Raw genomic sequence first — 21,545 nt, 5'->3', positions numbered from 1 at the left:
ATATTTTCTTATTTACAATCTATTATCTACTTCTACTATATATAATAGAAATATAAGAGAAATTTAGCACACAATTTTTTTTTTTTAATATTTTAAAATATATAATTCATAAGAAGAAAAAAGAGTAAGCCAGAAATGCAGAAACCCTAGCCTAGATAGAGTATTCCGATTCATCTCTTCTCTGTTTGTTCGCCAGCTGCACGTCCGCCGCCATTGCTTGCGAGTTCGCCGCTGCAGCCTCGTCTCTCGTTCTCTTAATCTGCTGCGAGTGCGCTGTTTTCTCCACTTGAGTGGAGCGTTTGCTGAAGTTGCGCGCGTTGTTGATGAAAGGTGTGTAGTGCAATTTTCAATTTACATCTCAATTTCATTACCAAATCACACCTATGTTAGTCTGATTTTCATTCCATAGTTTTATCATATTTGAATTCTTCATGCTGATTCCAAAATGGAGAATTTAATTCAGTTGCAGGTTTTTTTATTTTTAATAGAGATCTCAGCTGAATGGCGGTGAGTGCATTTTTTTATTTATTTTTTTTCTTTTTGGTAGATATTTGGCTCTGTTGGTATTTAATTTATTTGTTGATGGTTGTGTCATTTCAGCAATTTGTTGCTTGTGGAGAACCACATTTGACATCGACTCACATTGCATTCATAAGATACTTGAACCGGACCATTGAGTCAATCAGGCGAGATATTGCAGACACATTTGCAGCCATTTTCGGCTCCGAAAACAACCTTGCCCCCTCTGTAAGGTATTTTTAATGATCTCTCTATTTCCGTTTGTGTGCCAGATCAATGAGCTTTTGAAAAATGGTAGACATTTTAAATAGTTTTAGTTTCATGCAACTTTACTTCCATGAGCTGAAAGGTCCTTTTTGCTAAATGGAAGTATAGAACAATTTACCACCTGGTTAGAATTCAATTTTGAAAAATATGTTGCCAAATTTTTGGGTTACGTGAAAGTACAAGGATTTTTGTTTTGTTTTTTTTTTTTTTTGTATTTTTCCCTAATGTCTTATTTGTTGCGTTTGGCTTCCCCAGAAGGTGGATATTGGCTTTGATATTGAGTAAACTTCATATCTTAACACTGAATAATTCTTGTTCTGTAATGATATTCTGAATTCTGAGATGCATTGTCATACTAATACTATAATGTACTGTCAAATTTATTCATATTGTAACACACATTGTGTAATGTATCTTACAAATATCCCCATCTACTTTGAACCTTTAAATATACAAAATAGAATATAAGATCGATTTTTATGTTATATATATTAAAGGTTAACAATCTATCTCTCATCTACCATGATCTCTTTCAATTTGAAACTTAGATATTATTTGTCAAGTAATGTTGTTATGGTGCTTCTTGATATGGTGTAGCACTAGATGTGAAGATGATATTGCTTTATCGTCTACCAAATATCTAATATCAGCTATTGGGAAAAAGTGCCATCTAATTGCTCAGGATTGTTCCTCAAATGAGAAGAGCTTCCGTGACAAGAAGGGCCCAGATGTTGTTTTCAATGTATTGGATAATATTCTAAAGGACAGTTTAGAGCGACTAAAGATGATGAGGTTAGCTTTGTTGTCATCAAAATTTGAAGTATGTATAATAAATAAATAAATGAATATTATTTCTTTAAGATAATAAAATTAACTCTAAAGGAGTTGTTCTAATACTAATTGTAGATATATCTAGGTTCCATTATGGCAATATGCTTCTCTTTTATGCCTTTATTTATAAAGGAAGTCTGTCGCAGAAGTTTGTGGAACAATATTCTTAAATAATCATTGGGATGCAATATGTGTTTTTATGCTTTGTGTCTTTTTATGTATATGTAGAAGAAAATGTGTGGAGTCCAAAACAAATGAACTTTTTGGGGATTTCATGAAATGTCCAGGGAAAATATATCTTTGGCCAAGATAGATCTTCAAGGATGCACATTTGTCTATAACTACACCGAACATGCAGCTACCATTAGGTCGTTGTGCTTGGAAGGGAAGTTGGGAGCAGCCATGTGGCTTCGGAGGAAAATGGTGCAGAAGGGTCTCATTCCTGACGTGTTTACCCACAACCATATAGTAAATGGGCTGTGTAGAACTGGTCTTGCAGAGAAGGCAGATTGGTTTATTAGAGAGATGTTAGAATTTGGTCCTCACCCCAACTCTGCTACTTATAATACTTTAATCAAGGCATATTGCATTGTTAATAGTGTAGATAAAGCTTTGCATCTGTTCTCCACCATGACCAATACTGGTATTCAGCCAAACAGAGTTACTTGTAACATACTCGTTCATGCGTTGTGCGAGAAGGGTCTTTTGAAGGAAGCTAAAAGGATGCTTGAAGAAATATTACATGATAATCACAATGATATTCCGAATTTAGTTACCTCTACTATATTTTTGGATTATTACTTTAAGAATGGTGCAATTATTCAGGCTCTTAGCCTTTGGAATGAGATGCTTCTGAAGTGCACTAATGTAGATGTGGTTGCTTATAATGTTCTTATCAATGGATTTTGCAAGAATCAACAAACGAGCCTTGCATATGGATATGCATGTGAGATGATTAAGAAAGGTTTACAACCTGATGGTTTTACCTATAATATTCTTATTCATGCTCTATGCAAGGAAGGCAAAACCGGTGAAGCTTGCTATATTCTTGGAGTCATGTCTAAAATGGGAGTTCTGCCTGATCAAATTTCATATAAGATTATGATTCGTGGTCTTTGTTTTGTTGGAAACATTGCTAAAGCAAAAGAGTTGCTTTCGTACATGTTGAGCAACACAATCATTACCAAGCCTTTAATGTGGAACATAATAATTGACTTTTACGGAAGATGTAGAGACCGTAGTAATGCATTTTTTACAAGGGATCAAATGCTGGCTTTTGGTGTCTGCCCCAATGTATTTACGTATAATTCTTTAATTCTTGCAGAAGTCAAGTGTGGAAATTTCCATGATGCTTGTACTCTGAAGGAGGAGATGATTATTAAAGGTCTCTTTCCTGACATTGTTACTTATAATTTGTTGATAGGTGCTGCTTGCAGTTTAGGACGTCTTGGTTTAGCACTTGAATTGCATGATGAGATGGTGCGAAGGGGTTGCAAACCAGACATAATAACTTATACTGAACTTGTTAGGGGCTTTTGTATTAGGGGTGACCTAAAAGAGGCAGAAGAGCTTTGTGCTAAAATACTGAAATCAGGTTTATTGAATGATCATGTTCCAGTTCAGATTCTCTTCAGTACTTACTGCAAGAGGAAGCGACTGTTCGAGGCATTTAACTTGTATCAACAATGGTTGGCGAGTAAACGAGATAATTACCCTTGGTAAATGTTTGGCTTTAGGCATTGCAGTAAAATGTTCTGGAAATGAAAGCTGTGTTTGCTTGGAAGCGGTTCTTTATTTTTATGAAACGTAGGTTGGTGGTTCTCAAGTGGTGGCTCAACACTGCAGGTACATATTGATGCTCCTTATACATAATTGTTTGCATTCAGTGAAATAATTGAGTTTGTCTCTCATCCACAACAATTGATAGATGCTGCATGCATAAGCACATTTTGGGCTGAATATAATACTCTAGTTGTGGGTGTCACTTTTGCAAATCTACATTTATAAATGTTTTAATTATGTGGAAAATAGACTATATTAAGGGAGGTCAAGCAAAGTTATAGTAGAATACAATGGCGTCACTTGTTTCCCCACCTCTTCATTGCTGTTTTGCTAGAATGATCAAGCAGCTTTTTATTTATCCTATATGAACAAACACCACGAAGAATAATTGCCATTTCAAACTAATTGGCTTTCAGCTTTCTTGAAAAAGCTAGAGAGAGTAGGTTTTAAGAAAAATCAGTTTTCAGGTTTTGTGGATGTTGTAAAATTACTTTTCTAGAACTCAAAACAAGCATACCCATAAAATCACTGACAAATTTGTACCTAATTGCTTAAACGTTTAGGATAGTTGATTCCTGGCATGGTACTGTAGTCTACATGCTATCATAAAAAGCACTATGGCTACATTTGGATTAGTGGTAGGGTGGAGTGGGATGGAAGCCCATTAAATTTCCTTGAGCTCCCATTGTTTGCATTAACAAAATAATTATGGAATTGATGTTACTTAATTTAATAGATTCCGTTCAATTCCATTAAAACCTTCAATTGGAATGGAGAAACATAATTTCCCAGGAATGTTGACTAAAATATGTATTAGAGGAGCTATGTAAAATTTTCATGGATTACACATTTTCCAGTGGAGGGACGCAAACCAAAAGGAATTTAGTGGCTTTATCACAGAAAATAGAAAATTTTTGGGATCCTGTATAATTGTATATACAAATTGCTTTTTTTTTTTTTTTTTTTCGTGCAATGACTTTGGTCTTTTATTACTATGCAGCACTCTTCTCAACTCCAGAAGATGTTCCCCAGACCAAAGTAGAAAAAGCTTTGGGCTAATTATTATCTTACTCAGGTAGGATTTCATTATTCTTTTATTAATCACAATCTTGTTAAAATATCTAATCATGAAAATTATGGGGGAAATCTAGTTGGAATCTTAAGTTTTGCGCAATCTATATTTACTTAGAGGTTGCATCTTATCCCTAGTAATGTTGAAGCTGCATGCTTGGCACTAGTTACCTGTATGTGCATAGATAAAATTTTTGAAGTCATGTGACATTTTATTTTGTTCTTTTAATTAAGTTTTGCATTCAAATAATCATTTATTTTATTATTATTATTTTTTTAATTAGGATTTGCATTCATCTGAACTTTCTCTCCAGAGTGTGTTGAGATATTTTCTTTCAAAAAAAAAAGAAAAAGGATTTGCATTCATTCTGTCACTTGATACATATATGGATTCCAATGTGTTCTGTTAATTCTAATGTCATTATCATTATATATTGTAAATCAGGTACAATTGTAAGAACTGCTGCTTCTCTACATGAAGTTTATCATAAGAAATGCCGCTAAACTATCATGGAACATTGCCAGGCTTTGCTCACCACTCGCCTTACTAAAAGCCTGAGAAACTGTAGGCACTACTGCTGCTCTGCTTAATATTGAACGGCAGATATTACCTTCAACCCATGCCTGTTGGTGCTGGACTGGGGCTAGCCATTGTTATCTGTAAAGATTGTGTGCTTGGAAAGAAGATTGCTTTGAAAGCTGGCTTTGTGACTGAGGGATTAAGGTTAAGTTCAAGTGTTGAGAGGAATTGTATGTATTTTGGAACTTTGTCTAGGTATAGCCAATCCCCTAGACAAAAGATAAATGTTCTGTAAACTTGTAAACAACTGACTGGAATTTATAAATTCTCTTCATTAAAATTGATACTAATGAGCTGTAATTCGAATAACATCTATCTTGATCCTAGTGATTAAAGAATCGATGTGCCTTGAATTCATTTCCAATCTTCTATACTAATACTAGACTCTTTAGGGCTACTAAGTATCTAAACCAAAAAGATAAACCTTCATCCTTCCATATAAAGATATGATTGATCAACTATAAGATATTTTAAAAGCTATCTCCGTTTAAGGTGATCAAATTAACATAGAAACAGAGATGATTTCTACAAGATTTTGTCACATTGATAAAAGGCTGCCAAAAGCCAATAGTGATTTGTTGAAAAATTTGTGAGAAATGGCATATAGAATCACATATGTAGACAAAGTATAGCAATTAAAAACTAATCTATTTATTTAGTTGTTTAACATGCTACTTCATGCGTTGGGGGAAGCATCTTATGATACTATGTAATTATCGTACAATATAGTTCAGAGCGAAACTCTTAACCCTTTTAGGAAGGGAAGGGAAAATCAAAAAGCGAAATTGAAAAAGATGGGGAGATGAACAATGAGGAGAACAATATTGAAAGGGGACTGCTGAGATGGAGACAGAAATTAACAACAACAGTCTTATCTAACTAAGTAATTCAATTACATAAATTAAACAATATCATTATATTTTGTCAAAAATCATGTATCTCTTGAGTTTATTTATACTTCAACCACTTTTGATAAATTCTTTCAATATTTTCTTGAATCTCCCTCTACCCATAGCCTAAGACAGAAATAGAAATTAGCACCCCGAAAATTGCTGGCAATATTGGCTTTCCCACTAACTTTTGGTACTATTGCAAGTCATTCCCCAAACTGACGTTAAAAAAAAAAAATCCTTTTTCTCGACAATAATTTTTCTTCCTTTAATTTTTACCTTTTTCAAAAATTATTTTTCATATGGAATACACATTGGTGTTTTTGCTCAATATTGGGGAAGGAGGTGCTTTGCCGCTTTGTGAATGTCAGGTTCAACACGTGAGGGGGCGTGGTGACAGGATCCGTCAGCGGCGTGGCAGTTCCCGGCAACACGCGGTGGGCGTGGTGATGTGGCGAGCTAGCAGGCGTGGAAGCTCGCTGGCAATACGCGGCGGGCGTGGAAGCTCGCTGGCAACACGCGGCGGGCGTGGAAGCTCGCTGGCAACACGCGGTGGCCGTGTTGCCTGCGAATCAAGCAGGCGTTGCAGAGGTTCCCGCGCCTTCCCAAGGAGCTGCAGCAACACGGGGTGGGCGTGTTGGAGGCTGTCTGCATGCAGGGACAGCTCCTCCACCTCGGTAAGCAGCGAACGCAGCTGAAGCTCTCTATAAATTGATTCCCTCAATACCCAATTTCATGCATTCTGTGTAGCGAGCTTTCTGTGTTAAAGAGAGAAGAAATGAAGTGAGGAAGAAAAAGAAGTGTTTAGTGTGTCGAAAAAAAAAAAGAGAGTAAATATACAAAAAAAAAAATTTATTAGTTTGTATTTATTTAAAGAAATAGTACGTAATTTTACGACACCTGAAGACATATTATCAATTATTTGGATCATTCAATTTATGTAAGTTGATAAATTTTATTTTTTATGTATTTAATTTTTTTAATTTTTTATTATTGTTAGTATCATATGAAAATATAATATTGTTATTATTTTAGTATTATAATTTTTATTTTTGTATTTTATTAACATTTTCGAATAATTTTTTTATTTGTCTAATATAATCATATTTTATTTTATATAAATATAAATATATACTTTTTTTGAAGCTTTTTGTTATAATAGAATTAATTTTCTGTACGCTTAATAAATAATTTAAATATTAATAAGTAAATAAATATTTTTATTTTTAAAATAAATATGTGAATATTTATTAAATATTTTATTTATTTTCAAAAATAAAAATTATTTATATTTATTTATTTTCGAGAATAAATATAAGTATTATTTTCGAAAATAAATAAATACAAATAAAATTATTTTCGAAAATAAATAAAATATTTAATAATATTTATTTGTTAAAATATTTATTTTTGCGATATTTAATAATAACATATTTTATGAATATTCATATATTTATTATAATATTTATTTATTAAAATATTTAATAAATATTCGCATATTCATTTATAAAAAATAAAAATATTTATTTGCTTATTAATATTTAAATTATTTATTAAATATACAAAAAAATAATCTCATTATAACAAAAAAAATTCAAAAAAATTATATATTCATATTTATATAAAATAAAATATTATATTAGAGAAATAAAAATATTATTAAAAAATATTAATAAAATACAAAAAAAATAATAATACTAAGATAATAACAATAACAAAAATTAAAAAAAAAATTTAAATACATAAAAAATAAAATTTATCAACTTATATAAATTAAATAATTCAAATAATTGATAATATGTTCTTCAGGTGCCGTATAATTACATATAATTTTTTTAAATAAATACAAGATAATAATTTTTTTTTGTATATTTACTTTTTTTTTTTTAACACACTAAACTCTCTTCTTTTACCTCACTTCATTTCTTCTCTCTTTAACACATAATACATGAAATGGGCATTGAGGGAAAAAATTCATAGAGAGCTTCAGCTGCGTTTGCTATTTACTGGGGTGGAGAAGTTGTCCACCGCATGTTGGCAGAGAGCTTCCATGCCTGCTAGCTCGCCACATCACCACGTCCACCGTGCGTTGCTAGAGAACTGTCACGCCGCTGATGGTGGCTGTCACCACGCCCCTCGCGTGTTGAACCTGACCCCCACAAAGCGGTAAAACACCTCCCTCTTCAATATTGAGCAAAAACACCAATGTGTATTCCATATTGTTCCGGACCCGATCTCCGGATCCGTCCTCGGAATGGTGACCGAACCCGGCAATTCCAAAATTGAGTCATCCTCACGGCACAAAGACGGATTAATAACTTCCAATATCCTAACCAAAGTTTCGAATTCAAATACCTTCCTTATCTTAGCCACATAAGATAAAAAGATGACGGCTCAAACCGGTCTTACAATCTCTAACCGACATTCGACCTTAGGTACGTCATTCATTCTACACACATTATATCTCTCAGATCCACTCTGACTTGAGCGTCGGAGTGTCTTTGCAAGTATCCCCCATTGCTCCAGTCAGATAATCCGGCGACCGTCTCGACTCGCAAGTCCCCGATCCATGTCATAACCCGTACTAGAGACTTCTTGTACACATGTAAAAAATAATTTCTGCATAAAAAATATTCTGACATATCCATTAGAAGAATTACTACTAAATACAATGGATGTAATCATTGCAATGGAACTAATAAATAAATGTGCTTGGTATGTCACCTGTTTTGAAAATTTTAAAATTTTACTCTCTATAGAATACTTCACTTCTGTATTAGAAAAAATATAAATATAAAATTCAACCAAGAAGGTCATAAGCTAAGGATGTATAGAAAAATTCTGACATATCCATTAGAAGAATTACTATTCGAAATTTAAAAACAATGAAACTGCCACAAAAAGCCCACGTCCATGAACCCATTGCAAAGTAAGGAAGGATTTGCTTATACAACAATATTTCTCAATCATCAAGGCAAAATTATGTTTTGCTGTTTTGGATTCAGTATACAAAATTCTCTCAATTGATATTAAAGGAACCAATGAGTTACATAAGACGGCCAACATAGATAGCTCGCGGATATTGCTGTTGCAGCCGTGGCCATTGAACAAAGAGTTGATCGGCGATTCGCAGCTTGTACAGAAGCAGTCCACTCAAGGAGAGCCTCCTCACTCTCGCAATACTCTCGACATAGAAAATTGATGACCATCTGATCCCAAGTACCTACGCAAATGGTTAAAACACAATTCAGTATCAGCTTAATAAATGTGTTTCCTGGACTGATTTTTATTTTGTACACCCATTAGATGTGTAAGATTCACATGAGACGGATTCTAAACCCCATTTAATGGTGAATGACTGTGTGTTGGCTCCGCATAAAAAACAAAATGAGGTATACAAGATTTCATTCAGCTAAACTAGTCAAATAAATTGGATAAACGAAGCAAAAGAGATGAAAATATAACAATGAAGGGAATGAGAACCTTAAATACGAATGCAATTGCACAAATGGGAATGCAAGTTCCAGGTCCATTGCAAAGTATCTGAATAGTAACAATAGTTAATATATAAGAAAAGTGACAAAAATTATGGACAGAAGAAATTAAGGATAGACGTAGTACAGTACCACTTCAGGTCTAATTTTAATCATCAGCCATAGGGCATGTACCATTGCAACTAAAGTAGTCCAAATTGAGGTTATATAAGATTGACCAACTTCCCTACTCCGATATATCTTCATGAACTTTCCAGCATTGGTTATCGGTGTTCCCTTCTGCAATAAAACAACAAATATTCCTGAGCAGAATCTATAAACCATTGACAATAAGCAGAAGTAAAATTAAGAGCACATCATCAAGCAGCTCTTCAGAAAGAAGTTAATGACACAATACAGAAATAGTGATTTATCTTTTATGAGAATGTACTTTATGACAATAATTTCCACCAAGTTTGATAGCACTCAATTAGACCCCTGAAGTATAAACTGCTTGCAACAAATCACCTATGAATCATAGATATACTCCTGGAAATGCGAATGGAACACAGGTACATTTTACGATCATAAAGTCAAGTCTGAAGTCTAGTTATTCCCACCTCCAAAGACAGTAGACTTCAACCAATATATTATCCTCAAAGAAAGTTTCATGTAATCTCTTTATTTTTCCTTATAATAATCATTGACAGAGACGACTATACAAGATGCATAAAACCTTAAACTACCATTATAGATTCATATAGAGTGCAACAAAGGTAAGGTGCACAAGTTCACAAACCATTAAATCTTATATTCCAAGATGCCACCAATCTCTTTACGACTCAAGACTTCATTCGACTAAAGGCACCCGACTACCATGTAGAGCCCCAAAACACACAAAGCACACCACAAAACATGGTGTTCTTGGGAATAATTGTGGCAAAGTTCACTAATATATAAGGCACTTCTGGAGACAGACAAAAATAGTACCTCTGCTGCAAGGGAGTTCTCCAGCAACTCGGCCTTTTGCAAACTCATGTTATCAGTCGCAGCAGCTATATAGAATCTTGGGTAAAACCTATCTTTCTGTAATACTGCCAATAGATCAAGCATCTCGGCAGTATGACCTCCTACAGAAGAATAAAACCAAAACTTCATGATGCAATTGAGGTAAAAGTATTGTGATATGGATGGAAAGGAAGGAAAATAAGCCCAAACCTGATCCCAAAATAATGAGGGTACTAACAGGTTTTTGAGCTCTTCTGCTCATAGGCCTGCTGCTACAATATATGACAAAAAGGACTCGAACCAAGATCAATGTGATAACAAAAATGACACTTGAAATGATGGCAGTTGAAGTAACCGCTGAGAAGCTGCAGCCATTGCCTTTGTCCATGAGAGGCAGATTGGAGATTTCAGTTAAAGGTACATTTACATCTTCCCTACAGAATTCCAGAAAAGAATCAACATACTAGAAACAACACAAAGAGAGATAACTACATTGTTACATACTACACATAACTACATATATGTGAAAGAGAGATGCACTGGAAGAACAAACACAAAGCCTAAAAGACTATATTTTACCGGAGCAAGTATTGGAGACTAATCAATAATGTTTAATATTTTGTTTGTATAATCTCATAAGTAATGCTCTCTTGTTTGCCTAAAGCACGAAGAAAATTCAAAGGAGTTTGACATGCTTATACTGCATTTGCTTCATCATACAAATAGAAAAGGCACTTGTTACTACTAATCCAAACATGAACAATACATGATTGATGACTACAGCTGCAAATGAATCCAATGTCTAAATACACAACAAACTAATCAATCAAATAATCACCGCAAAACCATTTTTGTAACCACATAATCATAATTATTATAATAATAATAGTAAACCTAAATCATAATAATTAAGCATAAAACATGATTCTCACTTGATGATATCAGAATTAAAAGAAACAGGACCATTCCATCATCTAGCAGGTGAGTGAAATTCAACGGAATAATAATAAGTTTACCTGGTAAAAAGGATAGTAAAAAATCCATGAAAGATTCGATGGTGAACACCATTAATAGATAGATGCAGCCAGAGAAAGCTGAAGAGTTAGATCTGAGAGAAGAAAATCGCAGAAATGGTGAAGAAGAAGCAGAGGAGGGACAGGACAGCGCAGGAAGCGGCGAGAGAAGAAGCGGTGAACCGGAGATGCGCCGGCGGCGGCGGTGAACGCAAAAGCGACGGCGAACAGAAGCAGATGGCTAACGCGAATCGAACGCAGCCGGAGAAGAGATCGCGTAAAAAATGAGATACGCAACGGTGGAAAATGAAAATTAAATTAGTGATATATTTTTAATTTAGTTTAATTTAGTAGTTTATATTTTAAAATGAGTTTAGAATAAATTATTTAAATGAGTCAAACTAGTCAAAATAAACTTGGAAGCATTTCCTCTTGGCGCAGAATCACTTCAATCAGTGCTTAAATTTCCAGCACGCTATCTTTGCTAGATTCTTCCGTTCCAATCTGCTTCATAGACGGTTACAATCAGAGTGATCCTTATGGTAACGAACTTCCATCCCTTCCTTCTTGTTCTGAACGATGAACTGTGTGAAAAATGTTTATAGCGTTGTTTCTTTTTTTCTTTTTTTTTTTTCAAGGGTTTTTGATCGGTGATGATGTCAGGAAATGAACCACTTGAGTGTTTCTTCAATTCGATTAGTGTTGTCAAAGTGAATATTAGGAAGGCCGCAATGGATCTTGAGTGTTGTTGGGTGAAGCAACTTTGCAAGTTTCAGATTTGTGATGCGAAGAAAAAGGGGTTCTCAATGAAGGTACATGTGAATGAAGGTGAAATTTGGAGTACAGGGTTGAAGGAGAAGGAGGTTGTTAATGGCTTAATACAAGCTCTGCCATTTTCTTTCAAATCAGGAGTAAAGAGATCTAAGAAAATGGACGGTGAAGATGAATTATGTTCTTGCATGCAGCTCGCTGTTTTGCCTGAAGAGAAGCTAAATGGATCAAAGAGTCAGTTTGTTAGACCTACTTCGGAAAAGGGTGACTGGGAGACAGAAGGGAAACATGTTCCATTAAAGTGCATGATGGGTTTTATTGATCAGTTGTGTCAGTCTCTTCCACATTTGGATAAGGTAGTGCACGAAGATCGGATTGATTTCGGGCAAACATCCCCGCGACGGCCTTCTTCATCTCGGTTTAGTTATAAGAAAGCAGTTGCAAAATGGCTCAGATTAGATGTCAATGATTTCATGAGGGATTTTAGATTTGCAAAGGTAGGTGGTGTTCCATCTAGTGTAGTTGGACTAAGCTGCAAATCAAGAAATGAAGATGGAGATGGTAGTGCAACCCTTGAAAACAAGGAAGCTGAAGGTATGGCATCTCTAATGGTGCAGAACCTAGAATCTCTTTGCTTGTGTTGTGCACTTGTGCTTTTAATGTTTAAATTGTGAAATGTAGTTACTAAGATATGCTTTGATACATGTATGGATATGTGTGTTCGCACTTTCGCATACGTTAGCAGAAGGATAGCAATATCATTGTGCCTAAACAGGTGGAAATAGTCTCTTTACCAAACATAATGAATGGCTAGTAGAGTTTAAAATGATGTAGGATTTGACTTATGAGTTTTGTGATGCATATAAAATTATTGAGGTACCTCAAGATGTGTATGACAAACTTTTATTTATGTTGTTATCTGAAATGACCCTCATCTCATCATCTTACAGGAAAGAGGTCCTTTAAGGAGCTTGACAGAGATAGCAATGCCCATGCAACTTCAGAAGATCTGGTGTATGTTTGGTTTAGCTTTTAGAAAAACTACCTCAAAAATAATTAAGTTGCAAAAAGTTACTTTCAGAAGAATTAGTTTGTGTTTGGTTTGCATATGAGTATGTCAAAATTAAGTTTAAAAGAATGATTTTTGTTTGAATAGAGAAAAGCACAAATAAGTCTCGGATTGTTAATATTTTCCTTTTCCTGGCCAGGTTTGACATCTATGTCACTGTTATTTCTGCTCTCTGAAAACCAGTATCTATTAGTTATATAAGGCCTTCTTCCATTTTAAACTTTTATCAAGTGGCCGTTTCACTCTATTTGGAGTTTAATGATTTTTTTTGCAGTCAATGTAACTCTGCAACAATGTTGGCGATAATAGAGTAGAATTCTAGACTTGTAGTTAGTGTTGAGATATATTGTTACATTATTTCTCAGCTTCCATACTAATTCCGATTCATTAGAAAACATTCACCAGGTGTCTGTGTAATGTAGCCCAATTTTACAGATTAATCATTAGAAAATACAGTCAATTTTCCCTCATATTTTCTTCAATTTGGTAGTTACTTCCCTTTTTGTCTCAGCTTGTAACTTGCAAGTAATGTCCAGGATCCATCCTTCATAACTAACCCTTATCTTTTTCATACCCAGGAGTATTTCGTCCGAGACAGCAAGCATAGCTGCTGTTCCGTCACCTGATGAAATACCTGCTGGGAGTGTTCTACGGTCAGCCATAGCCGGTGGCCTTTCATGTGCTTTTTCTTGTGCACTAATGCATCCAGTTGATACAATCAAGGCAAGTTCTTTAACTTAATGAAATCTCTAGTTACCGTTGAAGTTGATATATTTGTCTGCTTACATATTATTAGATGTGATTGAGTGATTCCATAATCCTTTCAGAGTTTTAAATTTTGTAACAATTTGTAAGGGAGGCCTTACTGTTTTCTTGTTTGGTGTTGTAGACCCAAGTACAGGCATCAACACTATCGCTCTTTGAAATCATTTCCATGGTTCCACAGATTGGAGCAAGGGGTTTATACAAGGGATCAATCCCTGCAATTCTTGGGCAGTTGTCAGGGTTGCTTTTTTCATCTCTCTCCTTTTTCTTCCCAGCTTCGTTTCTAATCAAAATAAGCTGAAAAGAGAGGAGGCAGCTCCTTCAATGATTTAAGTTAAGAATGAAACTGTAATTTTTGTTTCTTGCCTCATGCATGCTTTTCATGCTACAGTCATGCCTTGCGAACTGGGATATTTGAAGCAAGCAAGTTGGTATTGCTACAAGGTTCTCCAACAAAACTTCCTGAAATCCAGGTAATTAGTACATAACTACATATATAACTTTGTATGTGATATATAATGTCAGATCACGGTTTTATTATCTTTCGTTTTCCATTTACTTTGTGGTTTTCAGAAACATCCCATCAAATCAATCTTTAAGTTTAATCTTGTAGCTTTCCTAGACACACCCTTAATTAGCATATTAGCATTTATGTAGGTAAATTCTATATTATCATTATGTAGCACAATTTTGGGAACAGTTACGCGGATACCCAGTGAGGTGTTGAAGCAGCGGTTGCAGGCAGGACTTTATGACAGTTTGGGTGAGGCATTAGTTGGGACTTGGCGCCAAGATGGACTTGGGGGTTTCTTTCGGGGAACTGGAGCTACCCTTTGTCGCGAAGTTCCATTTTATGTTGCTGGCATGGGTCTATATGATGAATCTAAAAAGGTATGTTGTTTCCAAGCTTAATGCTCAAAATGGTCTTTGAATGATTACGTATAAGTTCAATTTGATCTCTAAAAGATCCAATGTTTCAATTTGTTCCCTAAAATATAGAACACAAGTCAAACTAGTCCTTCTGTTAGATGTTGGTGTGTCACTGTTAACTGCAATGTGACACGTTAAGAACATAACATGTGGCATGGTTTACCTGCACGTTCCTCAACAGAAGTAACGGAAGTTCCAACTTAACTCACATTTGTATCTTACAGGACTTAATTGATTCATGCTTCTGGTTCTGGGTGTCTCTTAAGGGACTTGAGACTTGAATTTATGCTTGGAAATTACGAAGGTTCTTGCACAATAAAATTGTTTGAAAATTAGCATAACTATTGAGGCAGATATTTCTTTCTATTAATTCCAGATTCTATTCAACCACAATAAGATGAATAATTTTGTGTAAGCATAAAGCCTATATTTCTTGATAGTTTCCCCTTTTTTTCCCCTTTTATTAGGTCAGGCTAACCGGTTTATTACGCCCTATAACTAAGAGCCTGGCTTGTATAGGTAACAGATATAGAACACTAAATAAGCGCAGAGAGAGTTGAATGAGAGCTTGGTTTTTCCACTTGGATTGATGTCAATGACTGCATCAACCATGGAAAAACAGAAGAAATGATGGAAAAAATGCTCTGCTAAGATAGATTGGTCAGGTAGCCCAGTCCCAAGCCCTGGTGAAAGAAAAAAGACTCTAAATTCTATGCATATAGACTCTGCATTTTATGATAATTTGAGTGAATCTTCTTAACTTCCATACTCCATGGTATTTGATCCTTACATTTTATAACATTTTCCTATATGAGTCATGTTTGTTGTGGCATTTCTTAAGGCCGTTCAACGACTAATACAGCGGGAACTGGAGCCATGGGAGGCAGTTGTTGTTGGAGCTATAGCTGGTGGATTAGCTGGTGTCACCACAACGCCCTTTGACGTAATCAAAACTAGAATGATGACTACACAGGGTCAGTCTGTCTCAACTGCCGTAGTTGCCTTATCTATATTACGGCAGGAGGGACCTCTTGCCTTATATAAAGGTGCAGTTCCCAGGTTCTTTTGGATTGCTCCTTTGGGTGCCATAAACTTAGCAGGTTATGAGCTTGCAAGGAAGGCCCTAGACAGTCTATCCGGCAAACAAATGTCGCAGAAGAAGGCGACTGGATCGGAGTAATGTGTTATTCAAGCTCTCATATTTGGAGTTCATTGCTGCTCATATTTTGGCTCTCAATTTGCCAGCATCTCTGTGACTGTCCAAGATGCACATTTTGATTCATTGTTATTCTTGTATCTTGTTCTCATTCATTTGTAGCAGAGTAGTTCAAAACTATTTTATAGGTACATTAATAATTAAATTGCCTTCTTTTCAGAGAGAGAGAGAATAAAAACGGCAGTTAATTCCTTGAGGTAATGAACAGATTTTGATTCCTGAATTTCTGTATCTCGGCTTTGCTGGTCTTATAGTACATTCATATGCTCAGAGCAAGAAGAAATTTTAGTTGGCCTGTGGCTCATTTGCCTAGTTTTCAAAACCATGCATTGTTTTTTTACTTTTTATTTTTATTTTTTACTATTAAGTATTAATCAATTGCATTGACTCACTCTTAGTAGGGGTTTTAAGTTTTTGAGATTTTAACCACTTAGGTATTTAGAGATTACAACATCTCTAGAACATATGATGCATATAACATGATAAACTTCGCATACAATTGTTTTTACGTTTAGTTGATATTTAAAAAATATTAAATAATTTTATAAATTTAACTAAATTATTATTTAACAATTTTTAACTATCAATTTTACATGAAGATAATATAGCATGTGAGTCTTCATTATATAACATACACTCAGTCACATCATATTTCTCTAAAATAACTTAGTTATTAACTCTAATCAAAATTTAAGGATATTAAAATCACATGAAAATGTAATCAATTTGTATTAGTCGAATATATTCATCTGTCTAAATAAATATTAAAGAATTGAATCTCATCTTATCTAAGCAATTTTAAATGATTTTTTTTTGTTTGCACCAGGGTATTCATTAGGTCGGAAGCCCGATAACTAATCTTTCGGATACTGCAGAAGCAAAGTGGGCGACCCTCTCAAGCAAGCAAACTCTATTCCCATCCTCCAGTGAGTATCGAATCTGAAAAAAATGATTAAGGAACACAGAATCCGAATTCGAAAAAAATGATTAAGAGACACAGACTCTCATCCATCTGGTTAAAAGACACAGACCCTCATTCATCTATGCCAATGTAATTGGTAATTTTAAATGAAATTTTGATCCGTAATAAATTAATCATTCACGTGCCTAATTGAAATACAGTAAAAAAAAAAAAACAAGTATCGCATATTTTTTTGGTGACTTGATGGTAAGTATATTGACACATATATTACAGTACATAAGATTATTGAAACTCGAAAAAACGAAAGGGAAATGCCACCCGATAGTAAAAAAAGACACGTGTCATACGTATAGCAGTGGTGGCGTAGAAAGCGCTTGCATCTTCCACCACGTATAATGGCCAGAGCCACCGTAACCGCTTTATGATTCTCAATCAAAAACGAAACACATCCATCAATGATAACGCTTTCATTGCTCTTTCTTGTGCCACACTACTCATCATTTATTCAACCTCAAATTTCCATAACTGAATCTCAACAAGAACCACCACGTCAAAATCAATAATATCATGGGTGCAGAAACTTTTCTTGAAATCGTATTGGCCATTTTTATACCTCCTGTTGGTGTTTTTCTTCGTTATGGCTGCGGAGTAATTACTTCTCTTTTTCCCTCCTCTCATATATGATCCAAAATTCTTATCACAAGATTAATCTTAATTAGTGGCTTAATTATTTAATTTTCTTCTTCTTCCTTCATTTTTTTGTTTCAATATAATTTTTTTCTGTACTTGTTTTGACAGGGTGATGAATTATAATGTTTAATTGTTCTTGTGACTATTAATTTTGGTTGTTACAATTCAATTATAAGTTTTTTTTCCCTAATCTTATTTGTTTTCTTGGAAATATTATTGTAGGTTGAATTCTGGATAGATCTGGTGCTTACGTTACTTGGATACTTACCAGGGATTATATATGCCATTTATGTATTAGTTGTATGATATTAATAGTTAGACACTTCTTTATATGTATATTTCTTAATTAATTTATTTATTTCTTTTTTTTTCTCTCTCTTATAGTACAGTGCTTCATTTTCTGTTCTTGTTCTCTCTAATGAAGTATAAGGACTTGGTAGATACTTTTTGTGTGATTATTTATTTATTTCCGAGTTAATTTAAGGTGCTGAGTGTAAAATTAAAGTTCTTTCAAAAAAATTTATTCATATTTAAAAGGATTACTCTAGTTTAATTATTCTGGAATTTTTATAGTTTTATCAATTTTTTAATTAAGTCTTTATTTTTTTTAAATTAAATTTTTATATCATATAATTTTTTTAATTTAATTTTTTTCGTGATAAAAATGTTTGAAATAACAGACTATTCTATAAAAAATAAATATTTTCATAATTCGGATAGGAGAGCTAATTAAAAACACTTTTATATTTTAAAAATTCTAAAAAAAATGTCATTTTGTTCCACATTCACACAATTCTAGTCTTAAATTCTTCGTTGAGCTTATGAAACTCTTCAGAAAATCTATTCGCATCAGAGCTGGCTATTCTGTTTCTATGATAATTTGACTTATTTGAAATATTTTTTTTATTGCCCTTAGAATCTGAGACAACCTTCAGGTTATAATCCTACATTTACATTAGATAATTTAAAATCAAAGAGGAAATCGGTAAAGAGGAACCAAATTAAAGAAAGAAGAAAAAGTGACTATTGGTTTGAGTGTGTAATATATTTTGTGCATATTTTTATTTTTTTTTTACAAATAGTTATTATAAAAAGTAGTTATTTTTTTTGACTTTTAAATTATGAAAATTAATAGTAGACGTGTTTAGCATTATTTTATTATTTTAAAAAAATTTTATTTTTTCGAAAAATTAATTCATAATCTTTTAAAAAAATAAAAATATATCACTGCTCTTTTGAGGAGTCATTCTTCTATCATTTTCATAAAAAAAAAAAAATTTTAAAATAAAAAAAAAATTACTTTCACCACTTTCATTCAAGATTCTATCTAATAGAAGTATTGGTCTTTCACCATCATTTTTATGTAATATTATTGGTCTTTCACCATCATTTTTATGTAATGATTTATCTGCTGAAAATATTAATCCTTTACCACCATTTTAAAACAATATTTCACCTGAACTAACTATTACATATATTCTTTCCAATTTTTTTTATCATTTTATCACTCTATTTTTATTATTAAATTTGTATTTAACATTGTATATGGTATAAAATCTTAGTTTTAATTTTATTTTTTTTATGTGATTTTATTTTTATATAGCTACTATTATTTTTATAGTTAGTTATAGCAAGTTTTTGACCCCAATAAAAGAGGAGGACATTCTAATAGAAGTAAAAAAAATAAAAAAATAACAAAATATATATTGACACATATTTTACATTTATTTTTTATTTTTATCTACCATATCATATATAATAAAATAGCAAATACTAACTGCACAATAATTTCTTTGGCCTTGCCATCAAGATTATTGTGAATTAAAATTTTATTACTATTTACCACATACAAGAACACCGTTATGGGTGAAAAAAATTGTATTTTTTGAGTTATTTATCCAAACGCTACAAATTTAAAATAAATACTTCTATAACTAAAATTTCAAACACAAAATAATTTATTTATAAACTACTATTAATAAAAGTTCTTATACTTTAACCTCTTTTTTTTTTTTAATTTATTTAAATTGTTTATCTAAACTGTGTCTAAATTTCATTGTTAACAGTGTTCAGGATGTGATGAATTTTCTGCTGAAATTTACATACGATTATTTCATGTTATGTCCTGTTGATTTTTCAGTCAATATTCTAATTTTGTGTTATTGAGATTGTGATAGATTTTTCTTCCGAAGCTACTTATGTGATTATACATATGTGATTATGCATATATCATATTTTTATGTAGGTAAATATTTAAGTTGTGATGAATTTTTTTCTAAAGTTTTATGTTAGCGACGTCGAGGGCATTGTGATGAATTTAGTTATTTTATGTTTGGAAATTACAAATACCTAATAGAGTGGATTATTGAATATATTTATTGGTTTGCGTTTGATAACGGCCTCCAAATAAAAAATATGAAAATTTTGTTCTTAGAATAAAATTGTTGTGTGTGTCTCAGTGAAAAAAAAAAATCTCAATTCATATGTACTTTTTTTTTTTTAATATGGGAGTCTATGACATTTGAACTATTACTCATTGGCAAATTTGAAAAGATATGTGACTCGAACCCGCGACCTCTTAATTGAGTATGGGAAGTCTATGCCATTTGAGCTATTACTCATTGGCAAAATTTGGAAAGATAGGAAACTCGAACCCGCAACCTCTTAATTGAGTATGGAAAGTCTATGTCATTTGAGCTATTACTCATTAGTATAAAAATTTAATTAAAAAATATAAAAATTTAATTAAAAATTTGATAAAATTATAAAATATGTAAAATAATTAAATTTTTATTTCTTTATTTTCTTAATGTATTATTAGTTGCAACGGTTCTCTTTGAAGATACTACTAGGAATGCCAGCTGTTTTAAAAGAATATTAATGAACGTATTTTGGTCAACAAATTTTAAAAAATTGAAACTCGGATATCCATGCAAGTAGATATTTTGTTTGTGCTATGTTTGTACTATATCCATTGCATTAATGAATCGGCTTTTTTATAAGAATAAAATATATTTTTTATTTTTAATATTTAATTTTTTATTATTTTTAATATTTAACTGTATTTAATTTTAATATATTAATAGTATAAAATATTTTATACAATTATATAATTATATTTTTTTTTATGATTATTTAGTATATATACGCATTATTCAATATATAAATTAATTATTTTTATTGTTGTAACATTACGTAATTAATTATATGTATAAAATTATTTTATATTAATAATATATTAAAATTAAATTTTTTATTTTATTTATTTTTAGACATTAATTTTATATAAAATACTAATGACAAAATTAAAATTTTTAAGAATAAATTTGACAAAAATTAAAAATATTAAAAATAAAAATATCAAACGTTAAGAACAAAAAAATATATTTTATTTTTTATTTGATTATTAGAGGGGTATGGGTTCGGAATATATGTATGTATATATGTATATTATGAATGTACCTACTCTGGTCTTTATGAACTTCTGGTCTGTACTGACCATGATATATTGATATGTATTTGCTGTATCAAGACTCAGTACATTGATGATGTATGTATACTTGTATATATCAAGTCCAACAGGCATGTGATTCATTTATTTATGGATCGGATGTGTACCTTATCTAATATTGCATTTTCTTTTTCAAGTTTATATTGTATGTGGATTATTACTTATGTTAATAAGGCATGGAAGTTGGAAGTTGGAAGTTGGAAGATGGTGATATTTTTTTTATTTTCTAACAAAAAT

General features: G+C 32.6%; 4 protein-coding genes across 10 annotated transcripts; 3 read left to right on the top strand and 1 right to left on the bottom strand.

Annotated features, from left to right (window-relative positions):
* Nucleotides 1-189: 189 nt before the first annotated feature.
* On the top strand, nucleotides 190-4,986 carry LOC112784566 (uncharacterized). Of its 3 annotated transcripts, none has more exons than XM_025827821.3 (7): nucleotides 190-330; nucleotides 464-507; nucleotides 601-752; nucleotides 1,384-1,578; nucleotides 1,905-3,462; nucleotides 4,400-4,474; nucleotides 4,916-4,986. In XM_025827821.3, the coding sequence occupies exons 2-5, from the start codon at nucleotides 502-504 to the stop codon at nucleotides 3,337-3,339; spliced, it is 1,788 nt and encodes a 595-aa protein (XP_025683606.1). In that variant the 5' UTR covers nucleotides 190-330; nucleotides 464-501; the 3' UTR covers nucleotides 3,340-3,462; nucleotides 4,400-4,474; nucleotides 4,916-4,986. The 3 variants fall into 3 exon arrangements, with proteins under 3 accessions (XP_025683606.1, XP_025683607.1, XP_029152334.1); XM_025827822.3 differs by having other exon boundaries at nucleotides 196-330; nucleotides 470-507; XM_029296501.2 differs by lacking the exons at nucleotides 190-330; nucleotides 464-507; nucleotides 601-752 and having other exon boundaries at nucleotides 1,439-1,578; nucleotides 1,846-3,462.
* Nucleotides 4,987-8,769: 3,783 nt separating this feature from the next.
* LOC112782435 (UDP-N-acetylglucosamine transferase subunit ALG14) lies at nucleotides 8,770-11,583 on the bottom strand. The gene is made up of 6 exons (XM_025824810.3): nucleotides 11,438-11,583; nucleotides 10,632-10,855; nucleotides 10,404-10,543; nucleotides 9,567-9,713; nucleotides 9,424-9,483; nucleotides 8,770-9,163 (listed from the first exon to the last, which is right to left on the bottom strand). Exons 2-6 carry the CDS (start codon nucleotides 10,807-10,809, stop codon nucleotides 8,987-8,989), a joined length of 702 nt encoding a protein of 233 aa, XP_025680595.1. The 5' UTR covers nucleotides 10,810-10,855; nucleotides 11,438-11,583; the 3' UTR covers nucleotides 8,770-8,986.
* A 504-nt stretch (nucleotides 11,584-12,087) lies between these two features.
* Nucleotides 12,088-18,240, top strand: LOC112782434 (uncharacterized). 4 transcript variants are annotated; one of them, XR_011878264.1, is made up of 10 exons: nucleotides 12,088-12,799; nucleotides 13,156-13,219; nucleotides 13,853-13,997; nucleotides 14,164-14,279; nucleotides 14,431-14,512; nucleotides 14,697-14,930; nucleotides 15,811-16,145; nucleotides 16,346-16,382; nucleotides 17,012-17,111; nucleotides 18,020-18,240. XR_011878264.1 is itself a non-coding variant. In XM_072229391.1 (8 exons), exons 1-8 carry the CDS (start codon nucleotides 12,088-12,090, stop codon nucleotides 16,371-16,373), a joined length of 1,716 nt encoding a protein of 571 aa, XP_072085492.1. In that variant the 3' UTR covers nucleotides 16,374-16,507. The 4 variants fall into 4 exon arrangements, 3 of the variants coding, with proteins under 3 accessions (XP_072085492.1, XP_029151954.1, XP_072085493.1); XM_072229391.1 differs by lacking the exons at nucleotides 17,012-17,111; nucleotides 18,020-18,240 and having other exon boundaries at nucleotides 16,346-16,507; XM_029296121.2 differs by lacking the exons at nucleotides 15,811-16,145; nucleotides 16,346-16,382; nucleotides 17,012-17,111; nucleotides 18,020-18,240 and adding an exon at nucleotides 15,489-15,652.
* LOC112782436 (salt stress-induced hydrophobic peptide ESI3) lies at nucleotides 17,404-18,240 on the top strand. 2 transcript variants are annotated; one of them, XM_072229393.1, is made up of 3 exons: nucleotides 17,404-17,633; nucleotides 17,666-17,755; nucleotides 18,020-18,240. In XM_072229393.1, exons 1-3 carry the CDS (start codon nucleotides 17,529-17,531, stop codon nucleotides 18,101-18,103), a joined length of 279 nt encoding a protein of 92 aa, XP_072085494.1. In that variant the 5' UTR covers nucleotides 17,404-17,528; the 3' UTR covers nucleotides 18,104-18,240. The 2 variants fall into 2 exon arrangements, with proteins under 2 accessions (XP_072085494.1, XP_025680597.1); XM_025824812.3 differs by having other exon boundaries at nucleotides 17,539-17,755.
* Nucleotides 18,241-21,545: the final 3,305 nt, after the last annotated feature.

This window comes from Arachis hypogaea, chromosome 20 (genome assembly GCF_003086295.3).
Source record: "Arachis hypogaea cultivar Tifrunner chromosome 20, arahy.Tifrunner.gnm2.J5K5, whole genome shotgun sequence".
NCBI lineage: Eukaryota > Viridiplantae > Streptophyta > Magnoliopsida > Fabales > Fabaceae > Arachis > Arachis hypogaea.
This window is presented reverse-complemented; position numbering and strand designations above follow the sequence as displayed.

What these genes read in the sequence shown, in the direction of transcription:
- LOC112782435 (XM_025824810.3), bottom strand. Translation starts at nt 10,809, where the DNA reads ATGGACAAAGGCAATGGCTGCAGCTTCTCAGCGGTTACTTCAACTGCC. An exon ending in CCTCATTATTTTGGGATCAG is followed by an intron (nt 10,544 to 10,631) that starts GTTTGGGCTTAT and finishes ATTCTTCTGTAG; the next exon opens with GAGGTCATACTGCCGAGATG. An exon ending in CAATTGCATTCGTATTTAAG is followed by an intron (nt 9,164 to 9,423) that starts GTTCTCATTCCC and finishes CCATTTGCGTAG; the next exon opens with GTACTTGGGATCAGATGGTC.
- LOC112784566 (XM_025827821.3), top strand. An exon ending in AACCTTGCCCCCTCTGTAAG is followed by an intron (nt 753 to 1,383) that starts GTATTTTTAATG and finishes GATATGGTGTAG; the next exon opens with CACTAGATGTGAAGATGATA. An exon ending in GAGCGACTAAAGATGATGAG is followed by an intron (nt 1,579 to 1,904) that starts GTTAGCTTTGTT and finishes TGAAATGTCCAG; the next exon opens with GGAAAATATATCTTTGGCCA.
- LOC112782434 (XM_072229391.1), top strand. Translation starts at nt 12,088, where the DNA reads ATGATGTCAGGAAATGAACCACTTGAGTGTTTCTTCAATTCGATTAGT. An exon ending in ATTCTTGGGCAGTTGTCAGG is followed by an intron (nt 14,280 to 14,430) that starts GTTGCTTTTTTC and finishes TTCATGCTACAG; the next exon opens with TCATGCCTTGCGAACTGGGA. An exon ending in AAGAAGGCGACTGGATCGGA is followed by an intron (nt 16,146 to 16,345) that starts GTAATGTGTTAT and finishes CCTTCTTTTCAG; the next exon opens with AGAGAGAGAGAATAAAAACG.
- LOC112782436 (XM_072229393.1), top strand. Translation starts at nt 17,529, where the DNA reads ATGATTCTCAATCAAAAACGAAACACATCCATCAATGATAACGCTTTC. An exon ending in CAACCTCAAATTTCCATAAC is followed by an intron (nt 17,634 to 17,665) that starts TGAATCTCAACA and finishes CACGTCAAAATC; the next exon opens with AATAATATCATGGGTGCAGA. An exon ending in TTCTTCGTTATGGCTGCGGA is followed by an intron (nt 17,756 to 18,019) that starts GTAATTACTTCT and finishes ATATTATTGTAG; the next exon opens with GTTGAATTCTGGATAGATCT.